This window comes from Miniopterus natalensis, chromosome 4 (assembly GCF_054644295.1).
Source record: "Miniopterus natalensis isolate mMinNat1 chromosome 4, mMinNat1.hap1, whole genome shotgun sequence".
NCBI lineage: Eukaryota > Metazoa > Chordata > Mammalia > Chiroptera > Miniopteridae > Miniopterus > Miniopterus natalensis.
The window spans coordinates 3644239-3656440 of record NC_142084.1 but is presented as its reverse complement, the minus strand read 5'-3'; the positions used below and the strand labels follow the sequence as shown (position 1 = coordinate 3656440).

The following is a 12202-nucleotide window of genomic DNA, read 5'->3' as shown; positions in this document are numbered from 1 at the left end:
CTGTAAGTTTTTTTACATAAGAATCACTTAAAAATGGTAACCACCTTGGTATCCTTAGGAGAAATTGAAATGATTGAATAGGCACTTTTTCTTTTAAGAAGAAAATTCTATTTTTAAAGAGATACCCTTGAGGTGGTCCTGCCCAGCCACCCTCCCTGCTTTCCTGCTGCTGGGGGGGGGGGGTCCCCACCCCCACCCCTGCCCTGCCTCTGAGACCTATCTCCTTCACCTGAACTGACCCCGACAGCTGTTGTTTTCTTGTCTTCAGGTCTCAGCTGAAATGTTACTTCCCATGAGAGGTCTTTTCACCATCCTATCTAAAACTGCTCTCAAACTTCATTGACATGAAACTCTTTGTATCACAGTCTGAATTTACCTGGTTTATTTGTTTATTTTCTGTGTCCCTCCCTTTTGAGGGACCTTGTTTATCTCTCACTGTTTGTCCAGTGCCTGGCACACAGTGCAGAAAATAATTGAAGTTTTTTTCAACAGTTATCAAGATTTTGCCACATCTTAAAATTTAAGTTATATTCCTTGTTTCATTCAGTTTTAGAAATAAGTTTTAAGAAAGTTTAGAGCACTGCAATGTGTTTGTTGAATGAAATAATTTCATTTTGTCTATTGTAGCTGGGAAACCCTTGATTCCAGTAGTTTCAAGAGCTGTTCCACAGTCTCCTCGTCTGAATCAGGATTCTCACCTGGTATGTTACCTTTTCTATCACCATATTTTATTTTGATACAGAATGTTCCATAGTTCATAATGAGGTTATAATAATACAGTGTTCCAAGCTATCTAGGTTCACTACCTCACCTTGTATCTCAGTAATGTTTTCATCCCTCAGCCAAAAGAAATGCCCAACAGCTCCACTTGTTGATCATGTCCTGGTAATCAGTATACGTTTTATCTTCCCCCCCTTGTTTTATTGAGATACAATCAACATGTAGCATTGTATTAGTTTAAGGAATACAATGTAATGTGATACACATATACATTGTAAAATGATCACCATGAACATTTTATTCTTAAATAAACACAGTTTCTAATGGAATGTGTGCACTCGGGCAGCTTCTCAGACCCAGACTAGATTAGATTTCTTGCTCCCATTGATTCATGCGTGTAAATTGATTTTTATCACAGCAATTTCCAAAAACCCAGCTTCACGAGGACATGATGCCATGGAAAGAAATGACATGAAGTCTGAACTATGTTGAGTTAGTTTGTTCAGTGTCTGACATGCCAAGTGACACTTACTTCCCTCAAATGTAAAATATCTGCAGAGCCCCAAAGTACCTCGTTGCACCATGGGAACCATGGCAGTTAACAAAAAGTAACAGCACTAATTCCGGTGAATTGAAATTGTAGAGGAAGTCGTCAAGGTTAGCATTTCTCAGTGGAGACAGTTCACTCTGGCTGCTCTTCCTGGCAGGCCTGTTGAGAGGAAGGGGTGAGGTGGCCATTGGCCCCCGTGTGTATCTTACTCTAGTTTCCATGTTACTGGTCTTCCCCCCCCCTTCTAATCTTGATTTTTTTTTTACCCCCTTCTTTTTTAAATACAGAAAAAGGTAAAGAAAAAAATAAAACTTACCCTACTACTCAGAGATAATTATTAATATTTCTAGCTTTTCTTGACTTGTGTTTAAAAATATGGCTAGATCGATGTGTTAAGTAGTTTTCTGTCCTTTCCGTTCTCACGTCATCGAGCACTTCCTGAGCGTCTCTCAGAGGTTACCATTTCATCCTGTGGTTACCTTCCACTTTGCACAAACCGTTCGCTATTTTTGAACATTTTGATTATTGCCAGCATTTTCCTATATAAATAAAACTTCAGTAAGTGTTTTTACACACAAATCGTTGTTTACATTTAAGTTATTTTCTTAGATTGGATACCCAGAAGTAGAACTAACCTGAAAGGCTAAAAGTGACTTTCTTAGGTTCTTGATATAAATTGTCAAATCTAAAAATCTTATGTTTTACAATATGCATTTATTTCACTTCACATTCACCAGTATTATTAAGGTCTTTTAAAGTTCTTGCAACGTGCAAGTAGTGTTAATCAATATCTAGTTTTTATTTTTTGGTGTTCTTACATTTATGTTTATAAAGTTTTTATGTTACTTTGTAGCTTATGCCTTTGGTTTCTCTTATGTTAGTGTTCTACTCCGATGCTGATGAAAGAAAATGAAGTTGAGTCAGTTGAATCACTGCAGTCTTCGCAGGTGAATTCACCTATAAAATGTAAAGTAGCCGGAAGTTATATTGGTGCACGTGCATGTGGCGTATAATTTTATGTTTGCGTTTTACATTGTCTGTTTTCAAACTTATTTGTAATTAATTACCCTGTCATACTGGCTTAGCTGAACCTGCTGTCTTTTGTGTAAATGTCCTGTGTGGTCTATAGGATTTGATAAATAGCCAGTCTTTTTCATAAAGCTAATTTTGTAAGCTGGCAAGCATCACCTGATCCACAAATTGTCATTGACAGAGCTGCACTGACAGCTCTGCTGCCTAACACAGAGCAAGGTGAACAGATCCATGTTGTGAGGAAATCATAAACAATCAGCAACTGCATCATTTAGCTTACAAGTGATCACATTCTTGCTGGTTTTTCCACTGGGAAAAAATAGGGTTTAAATTTTTTCAAGGATAGTTATCACCAAGTATAAACTGCAAATAAACACCATCACTGTATTTTCCTTCAGAATGAGTTGCCATTTAAAATAAATGTCACTTTTTTATTATTATTCATTTTAGAGAGAGAGAAAGGGAGAGGGAGAGAGAGACAGAGAGAGAGAGAAACATCAATGTGGGGGAGAAACATCCATCGGTTGTCTTCCATGCATACCTCGACTAGAGGCCAAATCTACAACCTGGGCATGTGCCCTTACTGGGAATTGAACTGGTGACCTTTCCATGCATGGGTTGACTCTCCAAATAACTGAGCAACACTGGCCAGGGCAGTGTCACATATTTTTTTTAAAAAATCTGTTGTAATCTCACAGTAATGGAAAAGGTCTTACAGCCTTTCAAAATAATTTTGTTTGTTTTGTTTTGTTAATCCTCACTGGAGGATATTTTTCTATTGATTTTTAGAGAGTGGGAGGGAGGGGGAGAAAGAGAGAGAAACATCGATGTGAGAGAGACACATCGGCTGACTGCCTTCAGTACATGCCCCAATCAGGGCTGGGGATTGAACCTGTAACCCAGGTATGTGCCCTTGACTGTCACCTGCAGTGCTTGGGCAGACACCCTAGCCATTGAGCTACATTGGCCAGGGCCAGAATAAAATTTTAATCTTTTTAATATAGGAGTACGTTCTTATTTTTCTAATGACTTTGCTACTACAACTGTCTTGAACTAAAAATGACTAGTTGGTGTTGCTGATATCTTGTGTTTTGGTTGCAAGATGATTCATTCTTTATATAAACTGTTACACTGTTTACAGTTTTTCTTCCTTTAATTTCATCCTTTAATTTTTGCATTAAATAACCTTCATTAACATCAGCATTAGGTCTGATGGGTGATTTATAATGTACCCAGTAATTTTTTTCTAGTCTTAAAAGATTCAATTAAAGTTTTAGAATCAGAATTTTCTAATAAATTGTAAGGTTAATTAGCATGGTACAGAGGACTTCTTTGCCACAGGTGGCTTGCTACATGTCTAGAGAGAAGCAAGATGGAAATAACAAGTGGATTTTCTTTTCTTTTTTTAAAAAATTTTTTATTGATTTCAGAGAGAGGAAGCTAGAGGGGGAGAGAGAGAGAAACATCAATGATGAGAGAGTTGTCATTGATCGGCTGCCTCCTCCATGCCCCTAACCTGGGACCAAGCCCGCAACCTGGGCATGTGCCCCGACCGGGAATCGAACCGTGCTCTCCTGGATCCTAGGTCGATGCTCAACTGCTGAGCCATGTCAGCCTGGCGACAAGCAGACTTTCAAAGGGCAAACCTAACACTCAGCTGTGGAGTATTTTTCTGTCAAGCTCATGAACACACTTACTGGTGTTTTATTCTAGTTCTTTGCCTTGGGAGGTGAAGAAGGGACAGTTTTTCCAGCTGTTACTCCAAAACAAACAGAGAGAAACATCTGGGGCCCTCAGGTAAAATTTGTGAAGAACACTTATTTTTCTAACTCAGTGTTTTCCTGCTATTTTTTACACAATCATCAGAGTTTTCATAGGCAGGTTAGTGAGCATGAGTGCACCTGGTTTTAAGAAGAGAAACAAGAGGCTCCTACCCGTTTTGGTCCTGAGCCCTCTCTGTTGTAGTGACCTAATCTGAGGGTGTACGTCGATGCCGAGGGCTGGTCATAAGGGCTTCGAGGTGTGGTGAGTGATGCTTCTCCACAGCCTTGACTGTAGCCGCCCACACATCTGACTCAGTGTACGTGTGTCTGTGGTCAAAGCCCTAAGGGGTGCTGCTCCACATCAAAAATGGGTGGAGACAGCAGCATCCCAATGGGTGACTTTGGTTATTGATTCTGTTCCTGACACCCAGCAGGCTCTGGAAGGGACTACACGGCACCACAGAGAACAGGCATCATTTGCTTGTGGAGAAGTGTCTGCCCACCCAACAAAGCAGACTTTTTATATTGAAATGTGTATGTTTCAAAATTCAGAGTAATGTTTTCAACAAAAGTCCTGTGGAAGGGACATTTTAGATTTGAGTTTCCTTTCAAATATGTGACTTAGAATATTCTTTCTTATTAGGAGAATATACAGATTATGCATCATTCTCATTTTGTTCATTTATCAGTTAGAAATAAATTCCTTTGGATCTATTAGCAATCTTATTTTTCCACAGTTTGGATAGGCTTGGTCGCCCTGTATAGTGTAAAAATCCCAGCACCCTCATGGGGGCAGCAGAGAAAGCCATTGCGAGCCTGAAAGCTGACCACACCTGGGGATGGAGCCATTCTGAGCTGCAGCGGTGCTAGGGTCACACTCAGGCCTTTACTCTCAGAGCAATGGGATGAGATCTTCTGGGAGGCATAGAGCCCACCCTCCCTTGGAGTGAAGCTTGATATTTACAAAACTTCAAGAAAGCTTTCTGTGTTCCTTCCCTTTCTGCCCATTGTCATGTTTCTTGCTGGCCTTCTGTGCCAACATGGTGTGAAATGAGTGTAACGACACCCTGGTGAAGTAAAAGGCCTCTGTCCTCGGGGCCCTTACAGCTAGCAGAAACGTCACTGTAGTGACTGACAGGTCTGCAATGGGGCATCCTACAGTGTACAGTGCAGCGGAGAAAAAGGGGCAACCCCTTGTTTCTGGCTTAATTAGCTCATTACTATAGTTCTTGTGCTCATAATAAGTTCACCCTTATTACTGCTAAATAAGTGCACTTCAGTTACCTTCAGCATGTTTTAGGATAATAGTGCTAGTCCCTTGGTAATTATTTACATTAAGTAATACTTAATAGGAAGCTGACTTGTGCACTATTTTCTCTCTATAAGTACATTGTAAACATATGTGTCAGTATGTACTTCTGCAGGATCCATTCTTAATAACTTACCGTAGCCTGTTGAGTTTCAAGGGCACCGAGTGCAAGGATCCGTGACTAGTGCTGTGATGGTCAGGGGACATGGCTCACAGCTGGGCTGCAGCCAGGCTCCGGGGCACCTTGAGGGTGACAGCTACACAGCCGACACTCATTCTTGGGCCATGGAGCTGCCTCGCACCTGTACACAGGTTGACTTCTTGCAGGTAAAAAATATTTTTATAGTTGCATCTTGCCAAATCATTTTCTTTATGCCAGTGCTAAATGTTGTGAAGGGAGTATTATAATCTCTGTACAGTTGTAAGTTAAAAAGGAGTTCAGGAAACTCACAAGAAGCATAACATCTCAGATCAAACTAAATAAGGCAAAAGTATTTTATTTGAAAGATTTACTTTTTTGTTAGGATCAGGAATTTAAAGGATTACTTTTCACTTCAGAGAAGACTAGGAATTTATGACAAGAGTGGATAGGCAGGTTACATTTAATAGCTAATAGATTTGTTTTCTTCTGTTATTCCCCCCCCCCCCCCCCCCCAGTATGACACCAAGTACGTTTCATTGCTACCAGCTGGAATGATATGTGTGTATTTGAAATGCAGAGGGAATGATATATGTGTATTTGAAACAGTAACTGTTAAAAAGATTTTAACATTTCCCTTTTATTAAGCCACAATACACATACAGAATGAGCATACAGTTACCAGAGAGCAAACCCACCCTTAAGAAACAGCATTACCAGTCTTCTGGAAGCCTGCCCCGTTTTGCTTTTAAAATTGTATATAGTCTTGGCTGGTGTTGCTAAGTGGTTAGAGCATCAGCCCACCCACCAAAAGGTCATGGGTTCGATTCCCAGTCAAGGGCACGTACCTGGGTTGCAGGTTCACTCCCCACCTGTGGTCAGGGGCATGTGGGAGGCAACCAGTCCATGTGTTTCTCTCACATCGATGTTTCCCTCCCTCCCTCCCTCCCTCCCTCCTTCTCTCCCACTCTCTCTAAAAAGCAATGGGAAAAAAATATCCTCGGGTGAAGATTAACAACAAAAAATTGTACATAAATAGAGTAATACACAGTTTTGTGTCTTTGTTCAATGTAGCAGTTTTGAAATTCATCCCTGTTGTTGCCTGCGACTGTGGTCACTCAGTTCTGTTGCTGCTGTGTGTTCCATTGTGTGAATACCCCCAGCTCATCGTGTGTGCCTCAGGCAGGGTTGTTGCAGTTGGGGCTGTTACAGCTAATGCTGCCATGGATGTTCAGGTGCTGTCATGAACATGGGCTCAGGTGACATGCTTCCGGGAGTGTCCCTCCCAGCAGTGGGTCACCTGTCCTTCCTGAGATTTCAGAACTGGGCAGGTGGAGAAAGTGAAAGACGCTCCCCAGCTGGACTGTAGGAGTGAAAGGGGGAAGAGCTTGGGAAAGTACGTAGACCAGGCCTGCCTGTCCTGCCTGTGAGGGTAACAACTTTGATGCTGTCACCGGAGGGGTGGCAGCAGAAAGCTGTGTGACTTAATTTACATATGATGGAGGGGTCTGATGGGTGAGCAGTGGGAGCAGGGAGACCAGTTGAGAGGAGCCTTAGATGATAGTGGCTTGAAGTGGGGATTGTGGCAGGAAATGTGCAGAGGATTTGATAAGGAGGTTTAAGGTAAAATTTGAAGGAAATGCATGGAATGTTGCTGCTTTGGATGTCGAGGGTGGGGTAAGGGGAAGGGTGAGAAAGCCTCCAGACTCCTGAGGTGTGGATGAGGTGGTGTTCACTGGTGAGTAAGATGGAGGGGCATGTCAGTCAGCTCCAGCTGCGTGTGGCTTACACAGATTTATTTCTCACAGTTCCAGAGGCCGGAAGCCCAAGGTCCATGTTCTGGCTGATTTGGTTTTCTCTTGAGGACTCTTCCTGGCGCAGATGGCTGCCTACTCTCTGTGTCCTCACATGACCTTTCCTTGTGTGTGCACCTTTGGGGGTGGGGCAGAGGACACCAATTCTCTTGGATCAGGGCCCCTCAGCCCATGACTTCATTTAACTTTTATTACCTCTTAAAGGCCCTATTTCCAAATATAGTCACATTGAGGGTTAGGACTTCAAAGTGAATTTTGCGGGGAACACTTCAGTCACATTAGATTTTTAAGGTGATTGATTTCTGAAAGCAACAACAAAATTAAGGACTTCTAAAGAGAGTAACAGTGAATAGTATGATTGTTGAGGTCTGGAACCTGTCAAAAAAGAGCACTCATTTGGGAGCAGTATCTTGAAGTTTAGGTCAACTGTAGGTCAGCTCTAGACCCGTGGGCGTGACGGAAGCTGCTCAGTCATTGGGTCTTCCTGCTCCAAACATGACTTCTCAGCCTGAGCACCCAGATGGGAAATTGATCCTTAGAACCTGATCCCCATAACCCGGATCAGCTCAAGTCAGAGACTGACATGCTTCAAATAAATCCAACAGGTTTACATTCTGTATTTCACTCTATCATTTTTTTATTTTTAAATAGCAAATAGTTTACTGGTAAGTACTAAGTACATGGTTTCAGTGGTAGTACATTCACTTGACCAGGAAACAATAATGACATGACAAGAATGAATGCTTGCTAATCATCAGAAACTGGCCTTAGGCCATCATGTAGAAATGTGAAGTCACTCAGAGGCCAGATCTTAAAGAAGACATGTCCTCTTAGTGCACACGGAGTAGGCCCACGGCACCTGGAATCTGTAGAACTGTGCAGATTACCACCTTCTAACCAAACATGACTCATTAGCACAGAACCATGGCTTTTAAATAAATCTAATGGGCTGTTGGTGAAGATTTTATCTCCTTTCAAACCAATTACTCATTTACAGATACTTGATTTTGGATCACTTGGGCCTTTTGCAATAACAGTGTCACCTGTTTGGATACCATAGAAATGTCCACTGAGGTTTTCTGTAAAGAAGACAGTATCTGAATTCTGAATGATAGGCTCCACTGCTGGCCCAGAACACCTGATAGCACCACCCACATATTCAAAAGCACAGAGCCAGCAAGTCGAGAGGTTTCCCTGAGCACCAGGAAGCATGTTCTGTGCAGACTTGGGTCTTCAGACAGTACGCTCTGTGCTTAGGGTAGTTTCAGAGCTTCCAGAAAAACCATGCAAAGCAAAAGTGGGTGATCCATGGTTTCAGGGTTTCCAGGACTGGGGGCGGGGGTGCGCTTTCTCACCTGGGCCCCGCAGAAGTCCCCACTATCTGTTGATTTTAGTGAGTTTATTCTGTTGTGTCCCTTTTGGGAGAGTCTGTGCCCACTGTAGCTCTACAGTTTTCACAGTGTAGCTAACTAGACTTTCAGATGGGAAACGCAATAAGAAGCTTTGTTTCTTCTTTCCTGATAGGTGACATCGCCAGCACAGGAGGGCTTAGCATCAACCCCTGTGTCTCTTTTTCCTCTGGACTCAAGAGATGAAGACTTTGTGTTGGAATTCTCTGAGGAGTCCCTGAAAGCGCAGACTTTACCAGGTGATCTTCACTTTCCCAACTTGGAGAGTTGTTCCATTTTGCTCCAGTATCGATCTGCCCATGGAAAAGAAGAGCTTTTTATTTGAGAGACTGTTAATAACTAAAAATGTGTTGGAGCCAGATCCCATGTCCTCCCTGAAGTCTTCCCCAGCCTTCTTTCCTTGGGACTTTTCCTGTTGCAGATGGCTCTCACCTCCCTCTGGCTCTGGTTCCTCCCCTCAGCTCCTAGTCACCCCAGAAGGTCACAGTGGTAACCCAGAGCCAGCCCTCTGCAGCCCCTCCCTCCCAGGGGAATGTCTGATCCACACCATCTGTTGTCCCAGGATAACCTCTGTTTCCCCCTTTCTGCTCTGGGGTCCTGGCTGTGCCGGCACGCTCTTCAACTGTGCTGCGCGCCGTGCGCCCAGGCCCAGTCCCTGTGTCCTGACTTCCCTGTGAGTACTCCCTGTTTCCTGAAAGCCGGCTTTCTGTAGGACCCTTCCACTCACCCTTTCCTCTCTCCCTGTAATCTCGTCTGTGCTTGTCCCAATTCTGAGGTTATGTTGGATGGATGGGGAGCGGAGTCGTAGGCAATTATTTTGTCGTGGGTGGGTGATACGGAAAAGAACTTTGCGATGTGCGTGGGTGTTTGGGCTGGAGCAGGTGTAGTGGGTGTGGCTGGTAGAGCAAACAGGTTGGGAAGAGCCAGTGTGGCGGTGGGGTGCCTGAGACGGGTGAGGTGACAGTGCAGTGACAGGTGCCTTCACAGCCACCAGGAGTCTCTGCATTTTACTGAGGTTTTAAGTTCTCTGTCAGTGTTGCTTGATGACTTGTTGAACAAGTATCATTGGCTCACCTACTGCTCTTCTAGCTTCCTATATGGTCTCCAATTTATTTCCAAAAAATAGAAACTGTCAAGAAAGGTACTTTATTATAAAATAAGAAACAGTGCTGTCTGATAAAAACCTTAAGTTTGTATAGTTCTCACACAATATTATTCAATCACTTATTTATTCAACAAATATTGTTGCTTTTTACATTTTCAAGGATATATCTATTACACTCAGCCAAAATCTGCCAAAACATGAGTTTACAAGACATGAACTCTTACCACATACCAATAAATCAAACTAAAGCTAAAATTCTATACCCCGAAGGTCAACATATTAATTCATGAGTGTAATAAACATGTAAAGGAAGTTACAGTGATGCAGATAAATGAACCACAAACTTCAGTCTCCAGAGAAGGAATATAAAGTTGAGGATAGTCTATTTCTGGACAGTATTGTTCTCAACCTGACTGCCCATTGGTCATTGGTCGAGTGACCTCTAGGCCTCTGTAATCTCATCTGTGAAATGGGTGACAATTCCCTTCCTGACTAAAAGTTCTCTGAAAACAACTGTGCCATGTCAATAGAATATAGTAATTGAGGGGGAAATCCTCAGCTCAGGGAGATAAGAAAAAGTACCAAGTTCATCAACCTTAAAAAAGTTTCATAGTCTATTTATTAATTCATCTTTGAAATCTTTTTTTTTCTTTTGAGACTAAAACCATTAAATTTTTTATTTTTAAAAAGGAAATAAAAGTATGTGATTGTTTTTTCAAAGCAAATTGGTATTTTTTGCTTTTTTTGTGCAGATACTCACAATTTTCTAGAGCCTGGACGATGTTTGGTGTCTAGGGAAGTGACTCCAGGGGATCTCTCACTCCTCAATCAAATATCTGCTCAAAGCAAGTGGCTGAAATATCAGAACACACCCCAGGGTGACTTGATGGCTCCGCACAGTCTGGATATGAGTGTCACAGATGGCTTCTTTGCCAAGGCTGTTCCCAGGATGTGTTTTAGTGACACAGCTGAGAGACACAGTGATGCTGGGAGGGACAGGTCATTAGACTCTGTGTGTCTGCAGGTGGTCAGAGGCGTGCTCCATCAGGAGCAACAGGGCGTGAGCTTGCAGGATTTTGTTTGCAGAGAGAAAGCACTTTCTTTGAGGTTCAAGCCTACTTCCAAGGCTGAGGATGTTCGGAATGTGCTGGGAGAGCCTGCTTGCTCCAGCTGCAGCATATCAGGGTTACAGGTGAGGAGGTGTCCAGCGTCTTGGTGTACTTGTTCCAGTAGATACTCTTGGAGCCGATGGCTGTGGTTTTTTTGAGTTTTCTGTAACTCTGGCTCCAGTCACATCTTGGATTTAAGATCTTTCCTAGCAGTTGTGAGCATTAAATGAAGTTACCCATTTGAAAGTGTCTGGTGCAGTATTTCGCATACAGTAGGTTCTTAATCATAGCTCCAACTGTTCCACCCCTCTCCTGGATCTGCCGTTTCTGTGACTGTTCTTATTTTACTCTGTCAGCTCAGTTTGTGGATCAGATCAACATTGAGGTGAAGGTACATCTCATACACGTTGATTGTGAGCAATTCTTGTTATAGTTGTGGTCTGAGATGGAGATATATAGTGATCCATTCATATCAGTTAACTTTCCTAGCAAGACCATTTAAAATTTATTAAGGGTCAGTCAGGAAAAGTTAGTTCAGTTTATTAACAGTGCCATGCATAGCCATTTTCGCTATACTGGTTTCTCATTTAAACTTAGAAAATTATTTTCAAGGATTCTGGAAATTTTTTTAAAAAATTGTTTTCTTAAACATATCTATAGAAAATCATTTACTCATTAGTAAATAGCATTTTTTGTAGTTGTTATAATAACTTGAATTATTCCATTTCAGGAGATAAATGTTTCTGAGCTATGCTTCCCAAGTGGGCAGAAAATAAAATCTGTTCTCCTTCCCCGAAGGCGGACTCACATACCCGCTGTCTTTCAGTCTCCTGCTCATTATAAGCAGGTCTTTACAGCCTGTCTCACAGGTATGCCTGTTACCTTTTTGTTTTATTGTGATTGATTGCTGCTTAGTGGAGGTGGTATAGCTGTAAGAAATGTAGTATCGTTTATTGTGAGCTTTCATTTTAAATTTTCTACTTGAGGTTTGTTGTTTCCCATGTTTACTCCAGTATTTGACAGTAACTTCAATATCAAGTCAAAGCTGAGTTTTAAAAATGGGGAATGACAGTATTATCTTTTCCAGGTTATAGTTCTTCATTTTCTTTTAAACTCAAAGTGTTACAGATGGTCTTGTCAAGTAGGAAATTTTAAGTATGACACGTGATTTGAGAGCTCATTCTGTTATACAAAGGCAAAACTTACCTTTAAAATGTGGGTATTAGTGTTCGGTTATAGTTTACTCTGTTAA

At 41.9% G+C, this 12202-nt stretch overlaps 1 protein-coding gene across 1 annotated transcript in view; it reads left to right on the top strand.

The window, feature by feature from the left end:
• Window positions 1–627: 627 nt before the first annotated feature.
• Window positions 628–12202, top strand: part of ZGRF1 (zinc finger GRF-type containing 1) — a 39685-nt gene continuing 28110 nt past the window's right edge. The window contains 7 exon segments of the mRNA XM_087816205.1: window positions 628–701; window positions 2152–2217; window positions 4016–4099; window positions 5516–5701; window positions 8852–8975; window positions 10594–11033; window positions 11681–11819. Coding sequence (XP_087672331.1) covers window positions 2164–2217; window positions 4016–4099; window positions 5516–5701; window positions 8852–8975; window positions 10594–11033; window positions 11681–11819 — 1027 coding nt within the window. The 5' untranslated portion in view covers window positions 628–701; window positions 2152–2163.